At 44.1% G+C, this 27,051-nt stretch overlaps 1 protein-coding gene across 2 annotated transcripts in view; it reads right to left on the reverse strand.

Moving 5' to 3' along the window:
* MSL3 (MSL complex subunit 3) overlaps positions 1-9,577 on the reverse strand; it is a 35,594-nt gene extending 26,017 nt beyond the window's left edge. Inside the window, exons 1-5 of one of the 2 annotated variants that reach the window (XM_075914874.1) lie at positions 9,421-9,577; positions 6,218-6,300; positions 2,940-3,035; positions 2,404-2,504; positions 862-953 (exon numbers count right to left, since the gene is read on the reverse strand). In XM_075914874.1, the coding sequence (XP_075770989.1) occupies positions 862-953; positions 2,404-2,504; positions 2,940-3,035; positions 6,218-6,300; positions 9,421-9,519 (471 nt within the window). In that variant the 5' untranslated portion in view covers positions 9,520-9,577. Of the gene's footprint in view, positions 1-861; positions 954-2,403; positions 2,505-2,939; positions 3,036-6,217; positions 6,301-8,828; positions 9,308-9,420 lie in introns of those variants that run through there. The other variant, XM_006122843.2, reaches the window with a different exon arrangement.
* Positions 9,578-27,051: the final 17,474 nt, after the last annotated feature.

The raw sequence follows: 27,051 nt of genomic DNA on the forward strand, positions 1-27,051 counted from the left end.
TCATTGATTACTGCAAGAGGTAAAACTCCATCAAATATTAACATTTATAAGAAACAGGAATTGACTCTTAACTACATGTAGGCTAAAATACATATAACAGTATAGTGAGTGAATGTAGATGGACAGTACACAAGATAGTTCCTAACCAATAATATCTGCAATTTATTTAAAAGTTCTGCTTTAAAAATTCACTTATTTTTTACTGGTTTGCCTATCTGCTTTTTCCTTTTTCATGTTAAATTTGCTTATTATTAAAATTATCAATTGGGGCTGGTTTTCCATTTGTTTATATCTAATTTCACTTTCAATTGATCTCTATTGCAGTGCTTAGATTATAAACAACTCAGGTGCACCTGTTTCCACTGAAGTTTTTAGACAGCAGAAATACTTTTACTAGTCTTAGATTCTTAAAAATAGGTCTAAATGTTAGTCTAATATAAAAGTCAGCAGTCTCTCTTTAAAGAAACGGTGTATATAAGCCATTAAAATACTGATGGCATTAAGATCTGCTTCCCCTGAAGAGACTAGTAACATTTTATACTAACTATAAATCTGGGTAGTGCTGTTCCCTGGCAAAACTCGAGTGGGAATAAAATGAGAGGAACAAGTCGAAGGTAACACATTTTGGATTGAGACTAATGCCATCTAAGGGAGTACAAAAGTTATATGGTTTTGAATAACTCAACCACAATAACTTTATTAAATACAACCAGAAATCATAAATTTTAGTCATGGCCCTATGACTACATGCTGCATGGCTTTGAGCAAATTAATTCATTTATCCTGTTTTAATTTTTCCAGTGCTTGAAACAAGTAAAGTATTAAGCATTATTAAAATTAAGGGAGCTCATAGGAATATACCATTTCTGTCCTCTCTTCAATGTCACTTTCTTCACTTTTTATTTCTTCATCTGTTCCTTCATCACTGTCGTCAGAAGAAGAACTACTTATAGCTGTTTGAGAGAGAAAAGAGTTATATTTGATATCTCACAAATTTATTCTGCATATTACATTGGACACAGTTTCATATCCAACAAATTTTTACTTTAACATTTAATTCAAGGCTGCAAGAGAGGTGGGTTTTTTTTTGGGGGGGGAGAAGAAAGGTGTCGTGTGTGTGTGCTGGAAGTATAAACTAGGAATGCTGAAAGCATATTTTAAATATTTTATCATACAGGAGCTTGGAAACTCTGTTTGAGCTTCCTATGATCAATTTTAATATAATCACTAATATATGCAAATTCACAACATTTTTAAACAACCAGTAGCTCTTTTTAATTTTCACTGCATTCTAGTTGTGAGCAAAAGGTTAGGGTACTGAACTTAAGAAGGTTGAAAGAAAAGGCTTTTAAATAAACCAGTATCACTTCATATACCCAAAATCAGGTTATGAGAGGTTAAGTCTCCTACCCATGTAGACTACTAATTCCTCTGCTCTAGTGCAGACCTAGGAAAGTTGTAGTGAGGAGGCATGGCTCCTCTCAGACACAGATGCTGAGGGATGGCCATACAAGCCTACACATTGATAGAGGAAAAAGACCAAAAATTACTACCAGCACACTGAAGACAAGAAAAGACCTCTTTAACACGCAGGTGGGGAAAAGAGCTTATTGACCACTAGAAGTTCACGGCAAGCAGAAGTGGTAAAAGAGCAAGCATCAAGTTTCTTGCCCACCAGTCAAAGATGATAAGGGAAGCTGGGGCCAGACAGAGCAATACTAGTCACAGATCAATGGTACTTACGGCATTACTGTTCTCAGTGTTGCAACAACTATGTGCCTAAATTCTTGCTGAATGAGATTTAAGCTCATAAATTAGCTGTTTACATACAGAGCAACAACACCTGAATAGATTTTAAAAATCTGGGCCAGAGTGACCAGAAGAACTGAGTGAAGGAGAAACAAAAAAGAGTATTGTCTGCCTCTAGGATATGGAGAAGACAAGGGTTCTTGGTGTAATATCTGCTCATTTTTTAAACAAAAATATATTTCATGTTATATTAACGCTCTAGCCAATAATTACTGCTTATAACACCAAACCCAGTGGCAAGTCAAATTGTTCAATTTGCAGTTACAGTAAAATGCTTTTTTTATGAATGGAGAATTGAGTTAAGAAAACAATCTCTCGGTAGATACAAGGTACAATATGATGCTTTGCATGATTTTCTTTTTGTTCTTCAAATTACTACAGTGTTAGCCAACACAATGAAGGTATAAGAATGTGCAGCGATGTCAATGTTCATTATATGTCCAACCCTTTCATCTACTCAGGAAAAATTGTCACATATCTAGTTCATCATAAAAGTGGAATTTGTAAAATTGAGATGCTACTGTAGTTTAGTAAGTTAACAATTCCATAAAGAGAAAGATGTAAGTGTTGTCAAACTAACAGAAAACAACTCACAATTATCACTACTTTCATCATTTTCCTCAGCTGGAAGGCTTTTTAACACAGAGTCAACACCAGGCAACCGACAACGTCTCTTCTTCCTTCCCTTTCTTCTCCTAATAAAGAATTTGAGTGAAATGTTCAATCTGTCATTACTCCATTTGTTTATTACTGCCATCATAGTATAAGCAGCAGTGCTATATGCAAAAGCAAGAAAAATATAAGCACAGATGATGAATGTTTGTGATTATATAGGTGTCAAAATTAATTTACTCAAGGGACTATATTTGATGGTGGACACATCAATGTTTTTACATACCCTGTTCTTCTCTGTAGCCATAAAAGGCTAGCTAGCATTGAAGATAGATCTTTCTTTTCCCAAAAAGAGCCCTGAATCAAGACTTCCCAAAGCACTTTTCAGCGATGTTTCTTTGAAAGGATGTGGTTCCAGTACATATGAATTTTTTTAACACTAAGTCTTCTCTTTAAGAACTGATACATAGTTAATCTGAATGAAAGCCACCAGAAGTAGAGATAAACAAAATCCTTACATGCGAGCCACAGCTTTTCTTGCCAATTTACGTTGTAATCTGCGGTTTTCGTCTGTATCACGAAGTACATGATCTTCAGCTGCCCATCTATCCCAGCTAAATATGGGGCAAAAAAAAAAAAAAAAGTGTTAAAAATCAGAAACTGACTTTACTAATAAATACTAAACAACAGATTTACATTTATCTACAAAGTAATATTGTAATGCTCTTCAGAAGAACAATCTGGAATTAAATGGTGCTATGACAGATTTGCATCTTTTGACATCATCCTTGGGTTTGGGTTTTTTTGTTTTTTTTTTTGTTTTTTAAGAAAAATAAAGCCATTTCTCCTTAACTTTAGAAGTTATGAAGTATTTGAAGCACTGAGAGAATGGTAAGGAATATCCTTTCAACATTAGAATGTTTCCAGCCTTTACCATCAAGCACTTTAGTTTACCAACACAGAGTTTAACTTTCCAAACACAGGAGCCACAAACATATGTCAACATGAATGAATTAGTCTCTCAGAAAATATATGTAAAAAGTATTCACAAAATAAAAATTACTGAAATCCTCCATTATAGAATTATTTCTTCCTATGAAGGCACTGTAATCTTTCTATTGAAGTGTTCCCACTTCATATAAAATTGTTAAAGAGAAGATTGTTAAATTATTAAAGCTTCTAGATCAGTTACAGAAATTTAAGAGGACCACTAAGCCACATTTTGAATGATAAAACCCAACCTAATATGAAAGAAAAATGATTAGTTAAGCAAACAGGCAAGCAATTACCAGATATAACTTGAATGTTTTCTAATTACACTCAAAGATGAAAATACAGGCAGTCCCCGAGTTACGCGGATCCGACTTACGTCGGATCCGCAGTTACGAACGGGGCCCTCCCTCTCCCTGGTCTCCAGCAGACCGGGGAGAGGAAGCAAAGCAGCGGAACACGCGCGCAGCGGACAGCCCAGACGCGTTAGTCAGCGGACAGTCTGCAGACCAGGGGGACGGAGAGCAGAACAGAGCAAAGCCGCGGAGCACGTGGCCAGCTGACAGCCCAGAAGCGTCTGGGCTGTCCACTGGCCGCGTGTTCCGCCGCTTTGCTCCCCGTCCCCCTGGTCTGCAGACCAGGGGGACGGGGAGCAAATCAGAGCAAAGCCACGAAGCCCGAGGGCAGCATGATAGCCACGGCGCGTCTGGGCTGTCCCGCTGCCCCCGTGCTCCGCTGCTTTGCTCTGGACGCCTGTGGTACAGCAGCTGGGGCGCTGCCGGTTGGTCCCGTAGCGCCGCTCTGGGCGCCACTGGACCAACCCATCAGCACCCCAGCTGCTCTGCCCCAGGTGTCCCCAAGTCAGCCGCTGCTGAAACTGACCAGTGGCTGACTACAGGAAGCCCCTGCCCCGGGCTTCCTGGAATCAGCTGCTGATCAGTTTCAGCAGCGGCTGACTTGGGGATGCCTGGGGTTCTTAAGTTGAATCTGTATGTAAGTCAGAACTGGCATTCAGATTCAGCCGCTGTTGAAACTGATCAGTTTCAGCAGCGGCTGAATCTGGACGCCAGTTCCGACTTACATACAGATTCAACTTAAGAACAAACCTACAGTCCCTATCTTGTACGTATCCCGGGGACTGCCTGTAGTGTATCAACAGGTTGAAGTATTGACTTAAAGTCCTGGAACCTAACAGTAGCCTTTTGATGTTAATAGGCGGCCTCCTGCAATTTAGCAAGGCTACAACTAATTAACTTTAAACTGCCCTATACAATAACCATATTCCTACCACCTTCATATTTTCTCTTTTCTGTTACACATCATTTAAATAAATATCTGCATCAATGTCCTTCACGTACTTTCAATATAAAAAGCATTTTAATAAAACGTTCACAATTTTTAAAAGCACTCATTAAAAACTTTGCTCAAAACACATGCATCCAAAATATAATGGTAACGTAACTCTGGCTTTTGCCCAGCCTCTTACTTCCCCATAACACTAACAACTTCTATTTCCTATATTCCTCTACACTTGGGCTAAGTAAGGCTACATCTACACTACAGTTCAGATTGAGGCGCTGAGATCAATGCACTGACAGTCAATTTAGCAGGTCTTGTGAAGACCCACCAAATCAAGTGCAAATTGCTCTCCAATAAATCCATTTACCCCATGAGAAGAGTAAGTTAAGTCAGTGGGAAAGTGTCTTGCATAGACCCCCACATGGTGCAGAAACTTACAGTAATGCTACATAAGGTAAGTTGACTCTAGCTACATTATTCACATAGCTGGAGTTGTGTACCTTAGATTGACTTACTGTGGCAATGTAAACCTACCCATAGTCCCCAAACCTGAGGGCTAGTCTACACAAATTTCCAATGAGTGTTTGCACTGCCAAGTCACTCCAGTCTACCTAAAAGGCTTTTAAACCCCTATATTCCACCTGAATAAGTGGAGAAAAACCTCAGGTGACACGCCCACGTCGAACTAAGGGCAGTGTAAACATAGTGTACTGTAATTCGGAGTTACTAGCTGCTGGGTGGTGATCCAGAGCACTCCCTTGCGAACACTCAAGTGAGCACTCTGATCTCCACTACTCTTCAGCCTGGTGAGCAGGAAAATCCTGGAGGAATTTAAAATATTCATTTCCTACAGAAGCAGTCATGCATGCCCAGGGTCTCAAACACTTCCAGCATGGAGCATTCAAGAGACGGTGGATCTTATTGCTGTGAGGAGGTGGGGTGGAGGAGTCTGTGCAGAGATACTCCAAACCAGCAAAAGAAACTATACCAAAATTGCACTGGGCTTGGTGGATAAGGGCTACAACAGGGACACACAGCAATGACATGAAAATAAAGGCTCTTAGACAAATGTGTCACAGGACAAGGCTGGTTCTGAGCCACAGACATGGGAGGCAGACAACATGCTCCCATAACCACCCACCACAATGCTGTCATCCCATGAGGCATTGGGACCCTAGCCCAGAATTCTGATCTGATTGAAGGACTGTGGGATAGCGAACCCCCAGTGCATCACTTCTTGAGTCAATGCAACCCTTGGCAGCGAGGATATGCTTGGTCAACCGCAGCCACCTAATGGGACATCCAAAATTGCATTCGTTAAATCAAGATGATTAAAATATGATTTTAAAACAATTTAAATAAAATTGATCTAATTTTGTAGTGTAGACAGCCCTAACTCCTACTTATTTCTTACCCTGTGCCATCTAGTAGTCTACAAAACACAACTGAAAAGATAGTGTAAATACAAAAGCTTGTTTAAACATAAAGATGCAACATATATTCTCACCTTCTGTTCCAACCATTAAAATGAATCAGATATTCTGGAATTTTTCTGCCCTTCTCATCTTTTCCAACAATAATATCAACAATCTGAAACCAAAAACAATGAGTCTGTCATAAGAAAGACTACAGTGAACTTTCTATAGAAATTAGTATTTAGGGAATGGGTTTGGGGGTGCAAAAAAGAATGTACACTTAAGAGTAAATGGAAAACTAGCGTATTGCCTCTGAGCATCCATATGGTAGGAAATGCGCTCAGTCCAGAGCCCAAGGAGTATTAAGAACAGCAAAGATGACAAAGTTTGCATTAAGGATGTAAGGGTACGTCTAAACTACATGGCTCCGTCGACGGAGCCATGTAGATGTGTTTATTTGGCAAAGGGAAATGAAGCCACGATTTTAATAATCGCGGCTTCATTTCAATTTAAATGGCTGCCGCGCTGAGCCGACAAACAGCTGATTATCTGTTTGTCGGCTCAGCACGCTAGTCTGGACACTCCCCTGTTGAAATGAAAGCTTTTTATCGACATCCCCGGTAAACCTCGTCCTACGAGGCATAACGGGGAGGTCGATAAAAGGCTTTCAGGTCGGTGTGGAGCATCCAGACTAGCGCACTGAGCCGACAAACAGCTGATCAGCTGTTTGTCGGCTCAGCGCGGCAGCCATTTAAATTTAAATGAAGCCGCAATTATTAAAATCGCGGCTTCATTTCCCTTTGCCTATCTGTCTAATCTACATGCCTCCATCGACGGAGGCATGTAGTCTAGACACACCCTAATAGTGCAGTCCAGGAGCGGCCAACCCATTACAGGCAAAGAGCCAAAATAGTTGTGAATATAGAGCAAAGAGCTGGAGGGGGAACAGTTGTCAAACAAACAAAAAAAGAGGACTGCCCCTTTAAGAAACACATTTAGAGGCTTTTTCATCACATCAGGCTCCCGATGGCTGACGCCATCTAGAATATGCCATTTTTAATGGCCGCGCCAGATGGCTCCCCTGCCCTGGTGAACACAGGGAGCCAGGAACCATTTTCAGGGTCAACTTCGCGAGCCAGACCCCGGGGGGGGGGGGGGGGGGGGCAGAGCCACATGCGGCTCACGAGCCATGGGTTGGCCACGGATGGTGTAGTCAATTAACTGATAAGCAAAAGCTTATAGGTTAATTCTGTAGACCAGTGTTTCTGAAAGTGCTCCACTTTGAGAAACACATTAACTGGCCACCCTGGTTGGTTTATTTATCAGCCCACAACGCTTCCCCGAAAGAGCAAAACAGAGCCAATGGGAGCAGCGAGGCTCTGTGGCTGTGGCGCTGGTAAATAAACAAACCAGGGCAGCCAATTTATGTGTTTCTCGAAGTGATCTTGCGGAACACTTTCAGAAACACTGTTATAGACCACACGATTTCTCCCCACCCTTCTCAGTAATTTTTTTAGCAGGCTGGCCAGCAGCCCGGCTAAGTCCTAGCTCGCACTGGGTCCTAGACCTACCCCCGCTGCGGCTCTGCATTTAAAGCATATTAGGAGCCGGGTGGGCAGGCAGCTTGGGTCAGTTATGGTTCACGCCGGGTCCGGGAGCTCAGTCCCCTCAACTGTTTTTAGTTTCATTTAAAAAATATTTTGGTTTGTGGAACTAAGCTTGATGGGACTAATATTTCAAGTGTGTCACGCTCCCACTCTCTTTTACGGGCCAGACTACCTCATCACCAATTGAATCAACTCAGTGCAGCATAAGATTTGTGGTCCAACTAGGAATCCAAGACTACAGAAGAGAATGGGTACGAAGTTCCAGAACAACAACTCTCATTAAGCAATGTACCAACAAAGTCAGATGCAGTTTAACACTGAACAAAGCCAAAATAAAAAGTGTTAATTCACAAAAGAGAATTTTTGAGACATGTCCAAAATGTTTCAGATTTAGAACATTCCATTTCATGAAAAATAAATTGTTAGTCTCTTCATCCATATTTGGGATTAAAAAAACCCTCGATTTTCTGTGGACTGGAAATTCTGGTTGACCAAGTTAAAGTAACTCATCTTTCTTCCACACTTTTTTCTAAAAACTCCACACCTTTCTTTAAAAAAAAGTTATGAACAGGGGGTAAAATGAACTTAAATGTCTTACAGGTACTGTCCTATTGCAACCCGGGCCCCTGCCAGCTCATTTTTTAAACATCTCCCTGCTGGCTTTTGCCACAGTTCAGCCACCTCTTGATTGAGCTGGGGATGCTCCAGCTTACTTTCACCTGCTTATAATGCTGAGAAATTAACCCCTTTACTGCACAAGAAATTAAGCACTTAGGGTACATCGACATTGCAGTTATTGCTGAATACCTGAGGTATCCCAAAATAGCTACCCTGCATCTACAAGCCGCCGGTTATATTAAAATATTTTTTGAAATAACAGGCGTGCTATTTTGCCATCCCGGTAAACCTAGCTGCATGCGGGATAAGGGATGGCTCGAAATAGCAGGTTATTTCAAAATCTAACACTGGGTAGATGCGCCAAGTTACAAAATAAGCTATTTCGAATGAGATTCGAGCTGAGATGCGCACAGTGCGTCTCTTATTTCGAGTTTAGGGTGCTGTGTGGACGCGCCCTTAGACGGCCCCTTCGCCCCACCTGCTTCTCCTTCACTCTGTCACTGGCAGCCCCAAGCTCAGGTGCCCCGGGAGGGCTCCCCAGCACCACTGGCCGGGAGCAGGCAGGGCGGCAGCACTGAGCTCTGGGCTGGAGGCGGCTGCTATGCAGAGCTCAGGGATACAAGGGGGAACCGAGGGCGGAGGCGTGTCCGGCCCAGGCCCGCTCACAGCCGCTGCCGGGCCGAGCCTTGCCCTGCCGGGGGCCGGCCCCGCTCACAGCGGTTACTACCCCGGCGGCTGCCGCACCGGGCGAGGCGACAAAGCCGGGAGGACCATCACCCGGAGCGGGCGCGAGGCGTCGCTGCCGGCCGGGACCCAGGGGAACGGGGCGCCCGGGCCCGCTTGAGGGTCGGAGCCGCTGAGCTCGGCCCGAAGGCGGTTGGCGGGGGTTGGGGTGGCGGTTGCTGAGCCTGGCCTGAGGTGGGCGGGGCAGGAGCCCCTTAGGCCAGACCGCGGCCGGCGGGCGGATGGGGCGGGGCCTCTTTCTCTCCGTCACCCGCGCGGCCGGGCTGGGCCCCGCGGGCGGGGGGGGAGGAGCGGGGGGAGGAGCGGCGCGCGCGGCCGGGCCTGACCTTGGCATCATAGAGCACTTGGGCCTTGGTGGGGTCGGGCTCGAAGCAGAGAACGCGCTCGCCTCGCTGGAACTTCAATCTCATTCCCCGCGCGGTCATTTGTTCGTCATGGCGAAGAGGAGAGAAGCCCCGCCCCCCACGCCGGGAGGGGAGGGGCCGCAGCTAGCCCCGCCTCCCGCCCCGGGGACCCCGATGCGGAGGGGGCGGGGGTGCCTGAGCCTCGCGGCCCCCGTGCGGTGCAGCCGCATGATTGACGTGCGCGAGGCAAATCACTTAGCGGGGGGGGGGGGACGGGGGGGTTTGCACAAAAAGTGCCATTGAGCGTCCCCTGCAGCTGATGAGTCCTTCCTCCTCTTCCCCTGGGGTCCCCTCACAATCCCCTGCGGACAGCGCGCCTTAGGCATAGGCAGCTACACTTAGTGGCTGGCAGTGAGGCCATGGCTGCGGGACCAGTGATGGGGGGGGGGGGCAGAAATGACCTTCCCTGATCCAGCAAACCCTAATCCGGGACTAGTCAGGTCCCAAGTGTGCCAGACCAAAGAGGTCAAACCTGTAGCATGGTAGGTAAGGAATTATGCGTGTTCACTGAAAGTGTGTTCTTAGATTCCATATGACAGCAGAGGTGAAGAAAAAGGATTTCAGTCAGACGGGGTTACGTCTACACTGCAGGCTTCTTGCACAAGGTCTTGCGCAGAGGCAGGTCCACACTGCCATGTGCTTTTGCACAAGAGAAAGCTCTGATGGCCATTTTAGCTGGAGGGGTTTCTTGCACAAGAAACCCCTGTTGCCCATCCACACTGCCTTCCTGTGCAAGAGCACTTGCGCAAGAGGGCTTATTCCTCCCCTGGGAAGAAGAATAATTCTTGCGCAAGAAGCCCTCTGTTCTGATGCTTTACTGTAAATTTACTTGCGCAAGAACGTGTGTGCAGTGTAGATGCTCCACAAGTTTTTGCGCAAAAAGCTTGCAGTGTAGATATAGCCGAGATGTTTATTCACTCATCTCTTTGCTGGATGTTAAGTTATATAAGCTAACACAATGGTTGCATATTTATATTCAAAATTATCAAAGGAACATGAACTCAATGGGGCAGCAGTACACAGGAAAGCATGTCAAAGAAGTTGCACTGTTTTAGTATAGATACTGAATGTTAGGGGTTATAAGTAGAGGGCAAGGAATACCCCCCCCCCCCCCATCTTCCCCTCATTGTGAGCCTAAGAAATAAATAGGCAGTACAATTTGCATTCATGAAAATGGGAGGTTACTTAGGCTTGGTTGAAAACGCAACAGGAAGACATCTGGGGTGAGAAACTGCTTTTGACTGGAGGTTTGCGTGTTCAGCTAAGTTTAGTCTCTAGAAAGCATGTTATGATTTTGTATGTAAGCTCTTTGTTTTAAAAAAAAACCTTAAAAAACAACAAAGGTCCTGTAGCACCTGAGGGTACATCTACACTTGCCCCCTTCTTTGAAGTAGGGAGGCAAATGAAGGCGACCGAAGTTGCAAATCAAGCGCAGGATTTAAATATCCCGTGCTTGATTAGCATAGTCGCGTCTGGTCGCCATGTTGGAAATTGACTAGCCCGAATTAACTCGCCGTGTGTAGACACGGTACTCCAAGGGAAAACCCCGAACTTCAAATTAACTGTACTTCTCATTGTACTTCGAAGAAGGGGGCAAGTGTAGAGGTACCTTTAGAGACTAACAAAAAATATATAAATAGTATTATGAGCTTTCATGAGCACAATCCACTTCTCCATGATACTATTTGTATGTTTGTGTTAGTTCCTAAGGTGCCACAGGACCATTGTTTTTAAAGTTTTTTTAATTACAGACTAACACGGCTACTCCTCTGAACACTTTGTTTCTATTATCCTTACTCAATAATTATTGAATCTTGGATAGTAAACTTATTCCTGTTTTCACTATAATTATAGCTCAGGATTGCAGTTTTAAATGAGGTGCTGATCTTGAGTCTTATTCACGCTGGTGACAGGGGGGTAACAAAATGTCTTACAGTCCTGGGCACCCTCACAATTGCTATACCTCAGACAAGACACTTCACCCTTGTGCCTCTGTTCTCTGTAAATCAGGGCTAATATTACTTACCTCCCTTTGTAAAGAGCTATATACAAATGTTCTACATTAGAGATAGACACTATTACTGTAGTGTCTGAGAGCTGGATTCATAAGGGGGACATAGGCATCTAATTGCTCCTTTGGGCACCCAAGTTCAACATCCAGGGCTGTTTCTAGAGGGGCACGGGGCCTGGGACAACTTTTCCACATCACAGGCCCTGCATCTACCCCATCTCTGCTACAGTCCTGCTCTGCCCCCACCCCACCCCTTCTCCAAGCTCTGGCCCCCAGCCAGTCCCTGCCCCATCCCCTTACAGAAGCTCCCTCCCCCTCAGAATGAGCCAGATGATTACTGGGGGGGAAGGGACTGCAGCAGGAGCTGCCCTCCTCCCCTGCACTCATCACTGCAGTGGGAGCAGGGAACAATCCAGTAGCCTGCTGTGCTCTGTCCCACCACCCTCCCAGCAGCTTCTTGTTAAAGCCAAGCACAGAAGGCTGGGAGAAGACAGTAGGGTGGAGTGGAGCAGACTGCCTGGTCATTCCGGCTCCTGCTGTGGCGGTGAATGCAGGGGGCCCCAGCCCTTGCTGCCTCCCCCCCCCCCCCCCCCCCCCGCAGTAATCCCCTAGGATGCCCTGGGACCCATCAATAGGACAGGAAAGGTGGCTACCACCAGGCCCCCCAAAGCTTGAGGTCTGGGGTGGCTGCCCCAAGCCATCCTATGGATGGGACAGCTCTGCCAACATCCTGGTGCCACTGACATTTATAAAAGCACAGGTCAGTGGATGCCTAACTCTGTAGGCACCGGAAATCCTTAGGCATCAAGTATTCTCTGGTAAAGTCACCTAGATATCTACAGAGAGACATGATCAAATCATCATGGGGCAGCTTTAACTTAGAAATTAAACCTGAGACTTTCTTTTTCTTTTATTTCTATTGAGACCCTGGGCTCCACCCCATATAACCAGGTGCTTAATCCAGAGTAGTAAAGTAGAAAAGACCATCCAAAGATACTTTTAAATTAACATTTTATTGTATATTTATTTTTATGCTGTTGAGGGGAGGGAGGGGGGTCACCCAATCAGTACTTCCATTGTTCTTTTGGCCTCGAAGGATACTAACAAAAATCATGATTACAGTACCATTGAAATATGCTTTATATTTTTTTTAGAGTTACGGTTGAGATGACATTGTCATACTAAATCCCCATTTTCAATGGCTTAAAATGTTGTCATAAGGGATTTGACAGCATGTTTCATTTAGCCAAAAAAGATTACATGACTTTTTCTTGTAGAAGGTTTCACAAAAGTCTTTTAGGCCTCTTCTGAATTGTGTAAACATTAAAACATGTTTTTGTTTAGTTTGTTTGTTTTTTCAGATCCCTCCCTTTCTGGTTTGGCTAACCCTAAACTAATTTGGTTTTAAACACTGCAACTTGGCATGCACTTAGTTGTGAATGGGAAAAAAGTTCTTTTAATTGGTCAATAAAAACTTGGTTTTGAAATCAGAAAGGCTGTCACCATATGGTCCCCATCACATAAGTGCAGAAGGGATCTTGTGTCCATAGATCCAAGCTTGGAATGGAAGTGACACTTCCATGGCAAATATCCTTCTCCCTGACCCTCATATCTACAGAAAGCCCCCCACTGCAGCACATCAGATTCTATTTTTATGATTTTGAAAGGGACAGACCAGAGTGTGGTGAAGTGTTGAGGGTTGGCAAGTCTCCACCACTTTCTCCTCAACTCAGTTCAAATCTGTGAGAGAAGTTGGGGCAAGTTACTGCCAACAGAAAGTCTGTAGCATCTTAACACTAATTCACCCTGAATGCTACAGTGTGAAATAGATTCTGGAGGAAACATGAATCAGAGGTAGAGCTAGCAGCCTGGTTCCTGCAGAAGCCAAGCTTTCCAGAGGAGACAAGGAATTGGTGTGAAGAATAGAAGACCTCATGTAGAAGATACTCTGTATTCACACAGAGAGCAGCAAACTTACACATTTGCAGAGTGGAAACCCATCCTCTTTATCCTTCCATTTCAATGGAATTGCTATTGCAGAAAAATGCCAACAGCAGTGCAATTTACAACATGTTTTATACCATAAAAAGTGGCTGAAAGGGGAACTTGGCAATTGGTGGGAGCAGAGAAAGTTTCAAACTGAAGTTTTCTCCTCAAGCTGCTCCTTTCGCCCCCCCCCCCTCCGCTGTCTGTCTTCATTCTCCCATACTACCCTACAGATAGCACTATTAACAAATAAGGAAAGAAACAAAAGTCAAAAACAGCAGTGGCCTAAAAGTGAGTTTTAGTGATGCTGAATGAAATGTTATTGAAGACATATAAAAAGTTTAGACTGTATTATCTTTCTAACTTCAGAACAAACTTAGTGATATGAGTGGGAAATTTACTGCTGAGTGAGGGACCCATGAAGTCCTGAAATTACATCTATCACCTGAATCACATTTAAACATTGACTCTCTGCAAATGAGTTTGACATTCCAGTTTTAAAGTCTTATATACACTCAATTTGTGTACCAGTTTAAATAAAAGGGTATGCAAACTGATTTAGTTAAATCTCTTCATCCTCTATAGTAGGGATGTGAATGGTTAATCAGTGGGTCTGCCCTCTGGAGGCTGCTCTAGCTTGGCCAGAGCAGCGCATCGTGGATAGAGGCACTTCAGCCTCTCTGGAGCATCCCTTGCCTGTAGCTGCTGGGCTGGTGTGGTTCCCCCGCCTGTCCTCATTTAAGCAATTATCTGGTTTAACATCACGTTTAACCAATTAACTGATTAAATGGGATTTTACATGCCTACCCTCTAGTGCATGGCCACTCAACATGCGGCCAATGGGATGGTTGCAGCCTGTTTGTTGGCGGCCTGAGGTGCAGTTTGGGTTTACGTGGGGCTCAACATGTGGCCCACGAGTGGGAGCCAAAACAAAAAAGTAGTCAATATAATGGTCTTCTGTTGATATGTATTTTAGTAGTTAAATTCCTGGACTGTTATTGCTGATTGAAAGTGCTGTCATATGAGTGGAAATTGGGCAAATATTGCATTTTATTAATACCAGCAGAACTAACTTAAATGGGGCCTGTGTGTTGTGTAGTCTTGCCTTAATCTTTGTATTCAGGCCTGTCAGTATGAAAGAAGCTATTTGTATATATTTGCATAGATATTTGCATGTATATGCAACCACACTTAAGTTGCAGCCTTTGGCATGTGCTGCAAGGTATCACTGTGGCCCCCAGGGCTTCCAAAGTTGAGTAGCCCTGCTCTAGTGCACTGTAGATTGGGATCTACTGGTAGATCTTGGAGCCTCTGACTGATGATCCTGACTGGTTTGACTTGGAGCTAGAGTACTTCAGCTGCCTTTCCCCCCACTGTTGTCTTTTCCTGGGCACTGCCTTGGAACTGGCCCCGAGAGGGCTTCTGTTTGATGGTCAGGGAGGCAGAAGAGAGGGGCCACTGATGTCAGGGTGTTCTCTTCTCCCCACCTCTGTACCCCCATCTCCACAGAATGAGCAGGGTTAGGCCTTGGAATAGGGGTAAGGAAGGAGGTAGGACAAAGGTATTAGGGTTTGAGATAGATCCGGTCTTGACTTAAATTGGAAAAGTGATCTTGCGCATAAAAAGGTTGGAGACTGCTGCTCTAGTGTGAGGTCTTAAACAGATGAAAAATACTACTGTTACTCCTGTTTAAAAAAAGGAAACACCATGCAATGCATTTGTTTTTGCTTATAAAGGAGTTGTTTGCAATTACAACTAAAGTATGGAAGCAATAAGGAAATTTGTGTGGCTACAAGAAGAACATTGTACGGTAAATGGATCAGAGGGGTAGCCGAGTTAGTCTGTATAGGATAAACTTAAAAAACAACAAATAGTCTGGTAGCACTTTAAAGACTAACAAAACATGTAGATGGTATCATGAGTTTTCGTGGGCACAACCCACTTCTTCAGATGAACAGAGCGTTGGATGTCCAGAACCAAAAGTAAATAGACTTCCAAGAGTTGCTTTGCTGGAAGATAATAAGGCCTCAAGAATTCAGCAAAGCATTTAAGAACATTTTAAGATAACATTTTTAAAAGCTCAATGTGTGCTTAAGTCCATCCCTATTTAGCAAAGCACTTAAGCATAACCTGAAAGATTAGTGTCTGCTTAACACTAAACTCTGCTTAAATACTTTGCTTAATCAGGGCCTAAAGATTAAGAAAAATATGCAAATTAAATCGGAAGATCCAGTCTAACTAACCTCTTTGTTTTAAATGCATATGAATTTTTGGAGGAATTTAAAGACAAATGCAGTAATGAGAAATAAATACAACATAGTTGATCTAGATTTTCAGAAAGGCTTTGGTATGGTTCCATTTAATGGACCAGTTAAACAAAAAACAGCAGGGATCCTCCTTGGACCATGGGACAGAATAAAAATTGGCAACAAAACAAAACAGAGAAAATAGAGTTTTGACCAGCGTAGTGGAAAGAAAAGTGCTGAATAGTATTCCTGTAGAGCTCAGTCTTTTTACCTGTGCTTTTATTTTATTTGTATTAATAGCTGTGAACTAGAAAGAGAAAGTTGGACTATGCCTATTAAGGTTGACCTGTGGACTCAGTCAAGTCAATTGATTAGCATAAATCACATAAAATCTTGCCAGGAAGTTTAAAGGGACAGCTTCCAATTTAAATCATATTTCTATTTGTAAATCTTATATCTAAATAGACTGCTCAAAATGTACAAGAATTTAAATACCCGAGCCATAAAAATATTCCAATGTAATCTACCTTTAAATATAAAAGCATGAGATGATGAGTGAAATTAAAACAAGAAATGTTCTTGAAAAATGATTGCCTGGGATTACAACCAAGTGTTCTCATTACCACTTGGCACAACTTTTATGTTATATCTGGGAAAAAACACAGAAACATGAGAAGGAGGGAGATAAGAGCTGTGCAAAGAATGTTCACGCAATGATTTCTTAACTGAGCTGTGAACTTTCTTTACCCTCATTTTTCCCCCATTCTGTCTCAGTAACCTCTTCTCGTAATTCACCCTAAGTCAAACAATTAGCTTGTGGTGTGTACTGCAGATTCAGCTGAAATACCACTGTGTATGTCTGGCATACAGATGCTTGATTCTGAATATGCCAGACTTGGAAAGAAAGAGTGTGTGTGCGCGTGCGTGTGTGTGTGTGCATGTGCAGCAAAAACAATTATTCTACAGAAATAGAATAGTTCAGCACTGTTATTTATTATCCTGAGTGCCTCCCTGTTACCTGCACAAATTGCCTTATCCCTTCCTCACACTGTGGGGACACACACCTTTACCCAATTCTTAGGGCTCAGGGTGTAACTTCCTGCAGATGTGCATGATCTTTTGCTACTAAAAGGGCCTTAAACAGTAATATTCTTATTTTATAATTTATTGACAATTACCAAGAAGGCAGAATATACATGTTAAGCATACAATGTCATGCTCACCAGTCCTGATCAAGGCAGGCAGACTTCCCGTTCACCAGGCAAGGTCAGTCTCTCTGGACTGAGAGGAGTTCTGGCAGCTCTAGTCTTAGGCTGTGACTTGGAGGTGAGTCTTCTTCTAGGTCTTTCCTCCTCCTTCTTCTTTCTTTCTTTCTTTCTTTCTTTCTTTCTTGCTGGTCTCCTACTTGGACCCCATTTTATATAGTGAAACTTGAGTCCTAATTAGCTATACTGGAACTAATTGTTTTAGAATAATTTTACTGATCAATAACATACTGTAAGGCTGCGTCTACACTGGCCCCTTCTTCGGAATAGGCATGCTAATTTCAAACTTTGGAATAGGGAAATGCGTGGTGCGATCCTCCGGAATAAAGCCCGCGGGATTTAAATAAACATGGGGAAAAGCTGGAAAAGAGCATCCAGACTGACGGAATAAAGCCCTATTCCGGAGAATCTCTTATTCCTACTTCAAGTGGATCTCTTATTCCTCCCTAGTCCCTACTTCAAGTAGGAATAAGAGATCCTCCGGAATAGGGCTTTATTCCGGAGGATCGCACCACGCATTTCCCTATTCCAAAGTTTGAAATTAGCATGCCTATTCCGAAGAAGGGGCCAGTGTAGACGTAGCCTAACAGAGGGTATGTCTACACTACCCTCCTAGCTCGAACTAGGAGGGCAATGTAGGCATACCGCACTTGCAAATGAAGCCCGGGATTTGAATTTCCTGGGCTTCATTTGCATAAGCGGGGAGCCGCCATTTTTAAAACCCCGCTGGTTCGAACCCCGTGCAGCGCGGCTACATGGGGCTCGAACTAGGTAGTTCGGACTAGGATTCCACGAGGTGTACCGGTAGTTCGGAATAGGAATCCTAGTCCGAACTACCTAGTTCGAGCCCCATGTAGCCGCGCTGCACGGGGTTCGAACCAGCGGGGTTTTAAAAGTGGCGGCTCCCCGCTTATGCAAATGAAGCCCGGGAAATTCAAATCCCGGGCTTCATTTGCAAGTGCGGTATGCCTACATTACCCTCCTAGTTCGAACTAGCGGGGTAGTGTAGACATACCCAGAATTACCTAACCAATCGTACCCTACCACCTTAGTTGATGTACACCTTGCAAAATTAATTAAACATCAGACAAACAATTAAAAACCAGACAGAGATCATACAGAAAAACAATAGGAAAATGAGGACCATGATCATAGAATGAGGACACCACAACCTCAACAGTTTCTTGCCAGATAAAATGCTGTTTAGCTCAATTGTCTTTTCCCATCTTGAGATCTATTTCTTTATCTCGTGATAATGGGTGCCATTAGGACAAGATCTCCTTCTAACTGTCTAATATGACACTATTTCAGTGGTTGCCAACCTTTTTGATACCTCCCTTCACAAACTTTTGGCAGACTGGTAACGATTTATTTGCATATTTGAATATTCATTATGCAAATAATGAATATGCTATTTAAAATGTTACCAGTCCACCAAAAGCCCTGGCCTCCAGAGTCCCCCAGTGTCAGCCCTAACTCCTAGACCCCCACTCCCCCATTTCCCCACTATCCCCCAGTGCCAGCCACTGGCCTCAGAGTCTCCTACACCCAACCCCTCTAGTGCCAGCCCCCCATCCCTTAGAGCCACCACCAGACCCCCAGTGCCAGCCACCTGTTTCCAGAGCCTCACTGTTCCCAAAACCCTTGTGCCAGCCTCTTAGCCTCAGAGCCCTCTCAGTGCCAGCCCCAATCCCAAGAGCCCCCCCAGCACTAGCCCAGCCCCTAGTCCCAGCCTTGTGACTCCAGATTCCCCTAGCATTAGCCCCATCCCCGGAGCCCACAGTGCCTGCCCCATCCTCCTCACCTAGCATCTGGCAAGCCTAATCTAATATCACAAATAAAATGTTTTTATTTACAAATATTCATGCAAGTATGATTTTTTTAAAATAAGTAGTTGGGCTCCCTAGTCCCAAACTAGTAATTATTCAAGGTGATAGTTTCCCTTAGAATTGGTTATTCTCCACTCAAGCTCCACAAAGCAAGCCGAACACTCAAACTTTGTACTTTGATGTTGCAATACACCCCAGGGTCATGGAAATGTCTCCTTTCTCAGTCAGTAGTTATGCAGGTACTAATGTTCATCCTGGGTCTCAACGTAGGTCCTAACAGTGATAGAAATGTAGCCGTGTTAGTCTGGTGTAGCTGAAACAAAAAACAGGACTATGTAGCACTTTAAAGACTAACAAGATGGTTTATTAGGTGATGAGCTTTCATGGGCCAGACCCACTTCCTCAGATCTAATAGTGGAAGAAAATTGTCACAACCATATGTATACCAAAGGATACAATTTAAAAAATGAACACATATGAAAAGGACAAATCAAATTTCAGAACAGAAGAGGATGGGGGGGAAGGTAAATGTCTGTGAGCTAATGATATTAGAGGTGATAATTGGGGAAGCTATCTTTGTAATGGGCAAGATAATTGATGTCTTTGTTTAAGCTTAGGTGTAAAGTGTCGAATTTAAGCATGAATGACAGTTCAGAGGATTCTCTTTCAAGTTTAGTCTTAAAAGGCCTTTGAAGCAGGATGCAGGTAATCAAGTCGTTGAGACAATGTCCTTTCTGGTTGAAATGGCAAGAAACTATTTTTTCTTTGTGATCCTGTCTAATATCTGTTTTGTGGGCATTGATTCTTTGGCAAAGTGTCTGAGACATTTGTCTAATGTACATAGCAGATGGACACTTTCGGCACATGATAGCATAAATTATATTTCTGGATGAGCAGGAATATGTGATCTTGATCTTATAACTCACTTGGTTAGATCCAATAATGGTTGTGATCCTGAACCAAAAGCAGCACGCCATCTAGTGAACATTATTTTTAAAATGCCGATAGAATCATAGAATACTAGGACTGGAAGGGACCACGAGAGATCATTGAGTCCAGTCTCCTGCCCCCATGGCAGGACCAAACACTGTCTAGACCATCCCTGATAGACATTTATCTAACCCACTCTTAAATATCTCCAGACATGGGGATTCCACAACCTCCCTGGGCAATTTATTCCAGTGTTTGACTACATATCCAACTATGCCAGAGACTGAGGTTGGCATGATTGCTGCAGTAATAACTCTTTGCTGGTCTTGGCCTCTGGCTCTTTGCAGGTACTGCTGTAGTGAAGCCCTCTACCTTACTGAATATTATATATTGCCATGATATAGTGTGACTATTTTTCAAAAGCTACAGCCTTTCTTGGTGAACAAAGAATGCTAAGGCATTCATCCTAGCTTCCATCTTGAGCAAAAATAATTGAAAAAGGTGTTGGTTTCTGCAGAATTATGGAAGTTTCCCAGACAAATATGGAAATTGGACACATTGCTTTCTGATTCCCAGCCGCCTTATCTTTCACAAAATATATGTGCCGGCACTGTAACATAAGTGCACACAGAACAGTGCAACTGAAGTGATATAGCACTTGGTGTGGATATGGGAGAAAACTGTACCTAAAATTCTCTCTCTAGTGTAGAGCTGACTGTTTTTCTGGTTTTCTCTCACTGTTCAAACTAGTCTCTGCTTTGAAGACAGCCTTTTTCCATCAGGTTGCCATGGCTGCTTACCAACAAAATATGAAATCCTCCCTGGTAGTCCACACACAGGCTACGTCTACTCTGTAGCCTTCTTGCGGAAAAGCTTATGCAAATGAAGCGTGGCATGGAATATTGCCACGCTTCATTTGCATAATGAATTAGCAGCCACTTTTGCGTATTTAACAGCTCCTTTTTGTGCAAACCCCTCTCTTGAGCAAGAGCCATTCTTCCTGAAAAAAATGAGCTTGAAAACTACACAGTGAGAGATTGGATGTTGGGAGGGAAGGCGGGCCTAAGAGAGGATCTTTCTCTTTTAAAAGTTGTCCCATAAATAAATGAAGAAGTTAAAGAATTACTAATTCTTAAAGCATAGACTTTAGTATCAAGAAATATGGGGTGGAACTCCAGGGCTGATGAAATGCAAAACTTCTGTTGACATCAGAAAGATCAGAATTTTACCTCTAATTACTTGTCTGGTTCCTGCATCAAACTTGAGCAAGCCAACCCACATATCTGTCTCAATTTCCTCATCTGTAGAATATTTTTAATACCTAAATACCTCACAGACAGGAGTGGATTTACCATGAAACACATTATGCAGTGGCACCGAGCACCCAATGATGGAGAGGAGGCCCCAAAATGCAGCAGCACTGCTCAGGTAGATGGACTGCCTGCATGCTGTGGCTGTGGGTGCTCGAGTCGGTTGTGTGTGAGATGGATAAAAAGGGACCCCTAGATATTGAACCCAGCCCCGGCTGCTGCCGGCGCTACCTGGCAGAAGGGTTACAAAAAGAATAAAAGCTAGGGGTCTAAGAAGGGATTAAAATACACAATTTGCCAGCCTGAGAGTTTCTTCTCTCTGATGCTGGGGGAAGTAAACCAATCCCTCTACAGATGGTTTTGAATTCTTCACATTTGTTTTGTTTTGTTTTGCTTTTTTTAAATATGTACAAGATAGGCCTCAGGGTAGGCCCAAGTAGTTCTCTTAAGCAAAAACAAACAGACAGACAAACAAACAAACAAAACCTCACAACACAAAATAAATACATTTCCTTGAAATACATTTGTTACCTCCCTAGGGCCATGTAAACAGAAGTAAAGTTCATCGTTTATTTACAGGGAGAAGAATAGCTATCCACCTACAGGAGTCGGCAACCCCTGGCACATGTGCCACAGGCAGCATGCGAGCTGATTTTTACTGGCATGCTGGGTGGGAGCTCAGCCCCGCTCCTCCTCCCTCGCACAGTGAGAGCCTATGCTGCCACTTGAGGCTTGTGGTTGGTGTGCAGCCACACAACCAGCTCCAGGGGCCAGCCGGGGAGGCTGCTGATTGGGTTGTTGGCGTGCCGGCACGCAGCTGTAGCACCAGCTCCGGGGGTCAGGCGGAGAGGCTGCAGACTGGGCTCTGTGCCAGCCATTGGTTGATGCTCTCCTCCTTTTCTGCCCACCCAACTCCATTACAGAAGAGACCTGGTGGAAGCAGCAGTGAGCTGCTAAAAGCAGGTGAGCTGCTCCTGGTGGTGGTGGTGGTGGGAGTGTTGGGGCTCAGCTGGGCAAGCTCCAGTGGCTGGGGCTTGGGCCATATGGGCTGCTGCTTCGGCAGCGGGGCTGAAACCGGGGCGGGGGGAAGAAGGGGCTGCTCTTGGGTGGCCAGGATCAGGACTTGGGCTGCTCCCCCAGTAATAGAGCCATGATAGTGGGGCAGAGGCAGCCCAGCAACCAAGCTGAGGACTGGGGCAACACATGTGTGCTGGCTTGGCAGCAAGGAGCAGCCCCACAAAATAATGGAGCCGTGGTAGTGGGGCAGAGGCAGCCCAGCATTCCAGCTGGGGACAGGGACAGCATGTGTGTGACTGGAGGGGGTAGGTGCGGGAAAGACGGGGTGGGTGCTGGCATTGGGGTGAGGTGGAGGCAGGGAGGTAGTTTGTTTGTGGTGTGAGGTGGGGGGAAGCGTGGATAATTTGTGCTTTAGCTTGGAGTTAGGATAGGGCAGATTGCTGGTGCCTGCTACTTTGGGAAGCAGGATTTTATCCCAGCCCCGACCTGGCTGGGGGGAGCAGATTCAACAGGAGTGGGTGGGAGGAAAACGGGATGGGTGGGTGGGTGCTGGCATTTGTGTGGTGAGGCGGAAGCAGGGGACAGTTTATTTGGAATGTCTGACTGAACTCTCAGAGGCTTGTGTGCTGCTTAAATTATCAAACTACAAGCCCGGGATTGGAGAACTCAGCAAGACAAAGCAAGGTCAAGGATCACACTAACCAGTAAGGTCTGCAGCTTCATTTATTTATTAGTGAAGCTGCTGTAAATAGGACTATTATTGACTTAAAAACATATCACCAGCACTTGGACCCATACATATAGGTGAATAAGGTAAATCTCGGCACACCACTTCTGAAAGGTTGCTGACCCCTGACCTGAGGCTTTGTCTACACTTCTAAAATTAAAACTCAGACAAGGCAGCGCTATCAGGGCAGTGCTATAGAGTGAAAATGTTCATGGGAGGAGCCCTAGGAGAGAGCTCTCCCAGAGCTGTAGGTAAATCACCTCTATGAGGGGAGTAGTTAGCTCAGGGAGCTCATTTATATTTATGCTTTACAGCACTGTGACATGCTGCATTTGGGGCAGTGGTGTTGTTTTTTCACACTCCTCAGCGAGAATGATACAATGAAGTAAAGTGAAAGTATAGGCTTAGCCTAACAGAACCCTCTTCTCAAGACCATAGTTTTTCTCATCCCTCTTCTCTCTCACAGGGTTTTAAAAATCACTGGCAGCCCTTAACTGAACTCAGGTGTCTCCAGTTAACCTGAAGTAACCTCTTTTCTGTTCATGTGGGGAAAGGAGTTTCTAGGGCTAATATTCCTGACTTCCATCACTCATTGTAGTTGTCAGGTCTGACTTCATCACACTTTGGAGAGGGATATTTACAAACTCTGGCACAGCTTCACTCATTAGCAGGGCAGGGACATACTTGAAAAGATGACTGATGTGCTCATGCTGAGATTCTAGGAAAGCCAAATGGGAGGCAAACGTGATTTCTGTGATGATTTAAAAGGTGGAAACGGAACAGAAATACCACCAGTCTGCACACAGGTCAATGAATTACCAAAGCCAATGAATACCTCACAGCTACATACAGAGATGTGATTTCAAACACTTAAAATGGGCCTCAGGCCAGCCAAACACTTCACCACTAACATGTTTATTGATAAATATGCATAGTGTGATTTAAGAGAACTTAAAATTTTGTTTTTAACATAGTAAATAACAGGGAATAGTGTGATTTATTTCATTATCTGCTTTGTGGGCTTGAAGCTTTGGTCTTCAGAACTCTAGAAATTGAAGCCTGCAGGTCAACTACAAATGGGGAAAGTGAGGAGAGCTTCCTTCTACTGCTTCTTAGCTACCATAGTTACAACCAAACAGTGGTGGCCCGCCAATACAGGCCAACTAGGCCGTCGCCTAGGGCACTAAGATAAACGGTCGTTGAGGGCTTTGGAGGTGGGGGCGCCGAACGTGCACTGATTGCGCATTTCGCCTAGGGCGCCAGTTGCTGGCAGCTCGTCCAGGGCCTCTCCTGCAACAAAACCATTGTTAGGTCATACTGCAATTTCCTTTTCAATATGGTCTCATTCCTTGGTTTGTCATGAAGAAGGCTGCCCAATGACTTGAATTATAACAGGATGCACAAAATGTGGATCGTTCTGAAAGTGTTCACCAAGATGGCACTAACTTGAGGCAGACAAAGTACCAGTTGATTAGGCTACAGTGTGCTAACATTCTCTGCTGATAAAAGTTAAAACTCAGAATTATTACATGAGAGGTAATTTCTCCAAGATCAGGGATGAAGACAGTGGCAGAAACAAGCGCTGGACACAGATTGCTTGATAAGCAATGGATACTTTCCTCTCCTGCTTCACTGTGGCTAAGTCTACACTGCAGGCTTCTTGCACAAGAAGCCTTTTGCGCAAGAGTTTTTGCGCAAAAACTTCTTGTGCAAGAGCACATCCACACCTCAAAGCACATCGCAAAAGTGATATGCTTTAGCACAAGAGAGCATCCAAACTGCACCTGTGCTTTTTCCCAGAGGGGTTTCTTGTGCAAGAAACCCCTCTGGAGCGTCTATACTTGCCTTTTTGCACAATAGTTGTAGTGCAAAAGGAAATTATGCCTCGTAGAAGGAGGTTTACCTACACTGGCAAAAGCCCTCCGTTCTGCAGTTTTACTGCTGATTTACTTGCGCAAAAGCACATTTGAGGTGTGGACGCTCTGCAGGTTTTTGTGCAAAAACAGCCATTTTTTGCACAAAAAGTTTGCAGTGTAGATGTAGCCTGTGAGTTTTAGCTCATTGCAGAATATTTGTTCCAAAGCCTTTCCAGGGTCTGTCAAGTATTCTGCCATTGTTATGAAAATGAGTCTCTCCTCATCTTCAAAATGTGTTGACTTTTTAGAAGAATTTAAATATCTGATTTATAGCATGACTTGTGGCTGAATCATTTCCCTGTGACTTCTTTGAAGTTGTTTCTAGTGAGTATAGAAAGATAATCAAACACTGTATAAGATACTAATTAACCCACTTACAAAGCAGGGGTGAGCGCACCATCTGCCATCATTATCATTTCCCAGTATATATATTCACTCACATAGAAAGCACTTTGTTGCTTTTAGTATGCCATTTAAACTTTCAGTAAGAGTCCCAGTTTCTGGGAACCATCTCTGAATAACTGATGTTCTTGTAACTAAGCTAACATTTGTTTTGTAAATATTTGATTTCTTGTGAGAATAATTTGCAAGAAAACCTTTATTTTGTAGAGGCCAATGCCAACCTGACACTTGCCTTCTTACATTGAAAGAGCTGCTAGCAAAGAGATTGACAGTGTCTCTTTTTTTTTTTTTTAACAACAAAATATATTCTCTTATACGGCGGCCTCTGTATATCTCCAAGTACACTTCTGATGCTACTGACCTGCAGGAGCCTTTTTGGAAGCAAGTATCAGTGGGGTAACCGTGATAGTCTGAATCTGCAAAAGCGGCGAGGAGTCCTGTGGCACCTTATAGACTTACAGAAGTGTTGGAGCATAAGCTTTCGTGGGCAAAGACCCACTTTGTCAGATGCATCTGACGAAGTGGGTCTTTGCCCACGAAAGCTTATTCTCCAACACTTCTGTTGCGCTATGTCTACACTTGCAGCTTCTTGCGCGAGTAATATGCAAATGAGGCTAAGCGTGGAATATTGTCGAGCCTCATTTGCATACCTAATAAGCCACCATTTTTTTCAGAAGAGGCTCTTGTGCAAGAAGGAGCGTCTACACTGCCCCTTCTTGCGCAAGAAAAACCCTCTCGCGCAATACCGTTACACCTATTACTTTTCAGGAAGAACGGCATTGTGCGAGAGGGTTTTTCTTTCACAAAAAGGAGCACTGTAGATGCTCCTTCTTGTACAAGAGCCTCTTCTGAAAAAAATGGTGGCTTATTAGGTATGCAAATGAGGCTCGACAATATTCCACGCTTAGCCTCATTTGCATATTACTCTCACAAGAAGCCGCGAGTGTGGACATAGCCTTAGTCTATAAGGTGCCACAGGACTCCTCGCCGCTTTTTTGGAATCAGTGTCCATTGGAGCTGGATGAGTATGATCCCATGACATTGAGGCCTGGTCTGCACTACAAAGTTAGTCTGACATAAGTTGCACTGAGTCAACATATATGTGCATGTGTCTACATTCATATTTGTCTCCCACTGGGATAAGTGGGATAACTCAGCAGATAGGCTCTCTACCTACACTCTCCATCCTACTGGCAACTTTTGCCCCACAGATATTAGGCAGCACACAACAGATAACTATAACCACTGGGATGGTGTTTACTCATAAGACTGGAGACTACCAGCATTCATTCACTCTGCTTATAGCATATTTAACTGTCATTCTTCACCTGCTGACCTGATAATTAGTTTTTTCCTTAGTGCTGTCAAGGTGGCCAGTGAACAGCTTTATAGAAAAAAGAAGTAAGGGATAAGCTGCATAACCCAGGATCGCTATTGGCATTTCAACATCACCATTGGTCATCCAAGTCAGGAAAAAAAAGTCTCCTGGCTTGTAGCTTTCTGAGCAGTCCTGTGTTCTTAAAGATGTGAGTATCATACATGCATAGATGGCACTATGAAATGAAGACTTTGACCCCTTGCTCCCAGCTCTCCACTCCCACACCAGATTTATGTATGCCCCAACACACTGCAAAAATTCTCGAAAAGACATTGAGCTGAAGGGTGGCGTGTGACACATTGGCAGGGCTCGACAAATAATGCAATCTACTCGCCCATGGCGAGCCAGGTTCAGGTGATCTACGCATGCGCAGAACGATCTGCACATGCGCAGATCTCCGGACAGCACGGCTGTCGAGCGGGGCTTGCCGCAGTTCGGTGAGCCCTGCACATTGGGATGTACCTACACATGATGCACTGCACTTTGCATCAACACAAGCACTCCTAGAGAGTACACAAAGCACCAGTGCAATCAGT

The sequence above is a fragment of the Pelodiscus sinensis genome, chromosome 1, assembly GCF_049634645.1.
Source record: "Pelodiscus sinensis isolate JC-2024 chromosome 1, ASM4963464v1, whole genome shotgun sequence".
Classification (NCBI taxonomy): Eukaryota; Metazoa; Chordata; order Testudines; family Trionychidae; genus Pelodiscus; species Pelodiscus sinensis.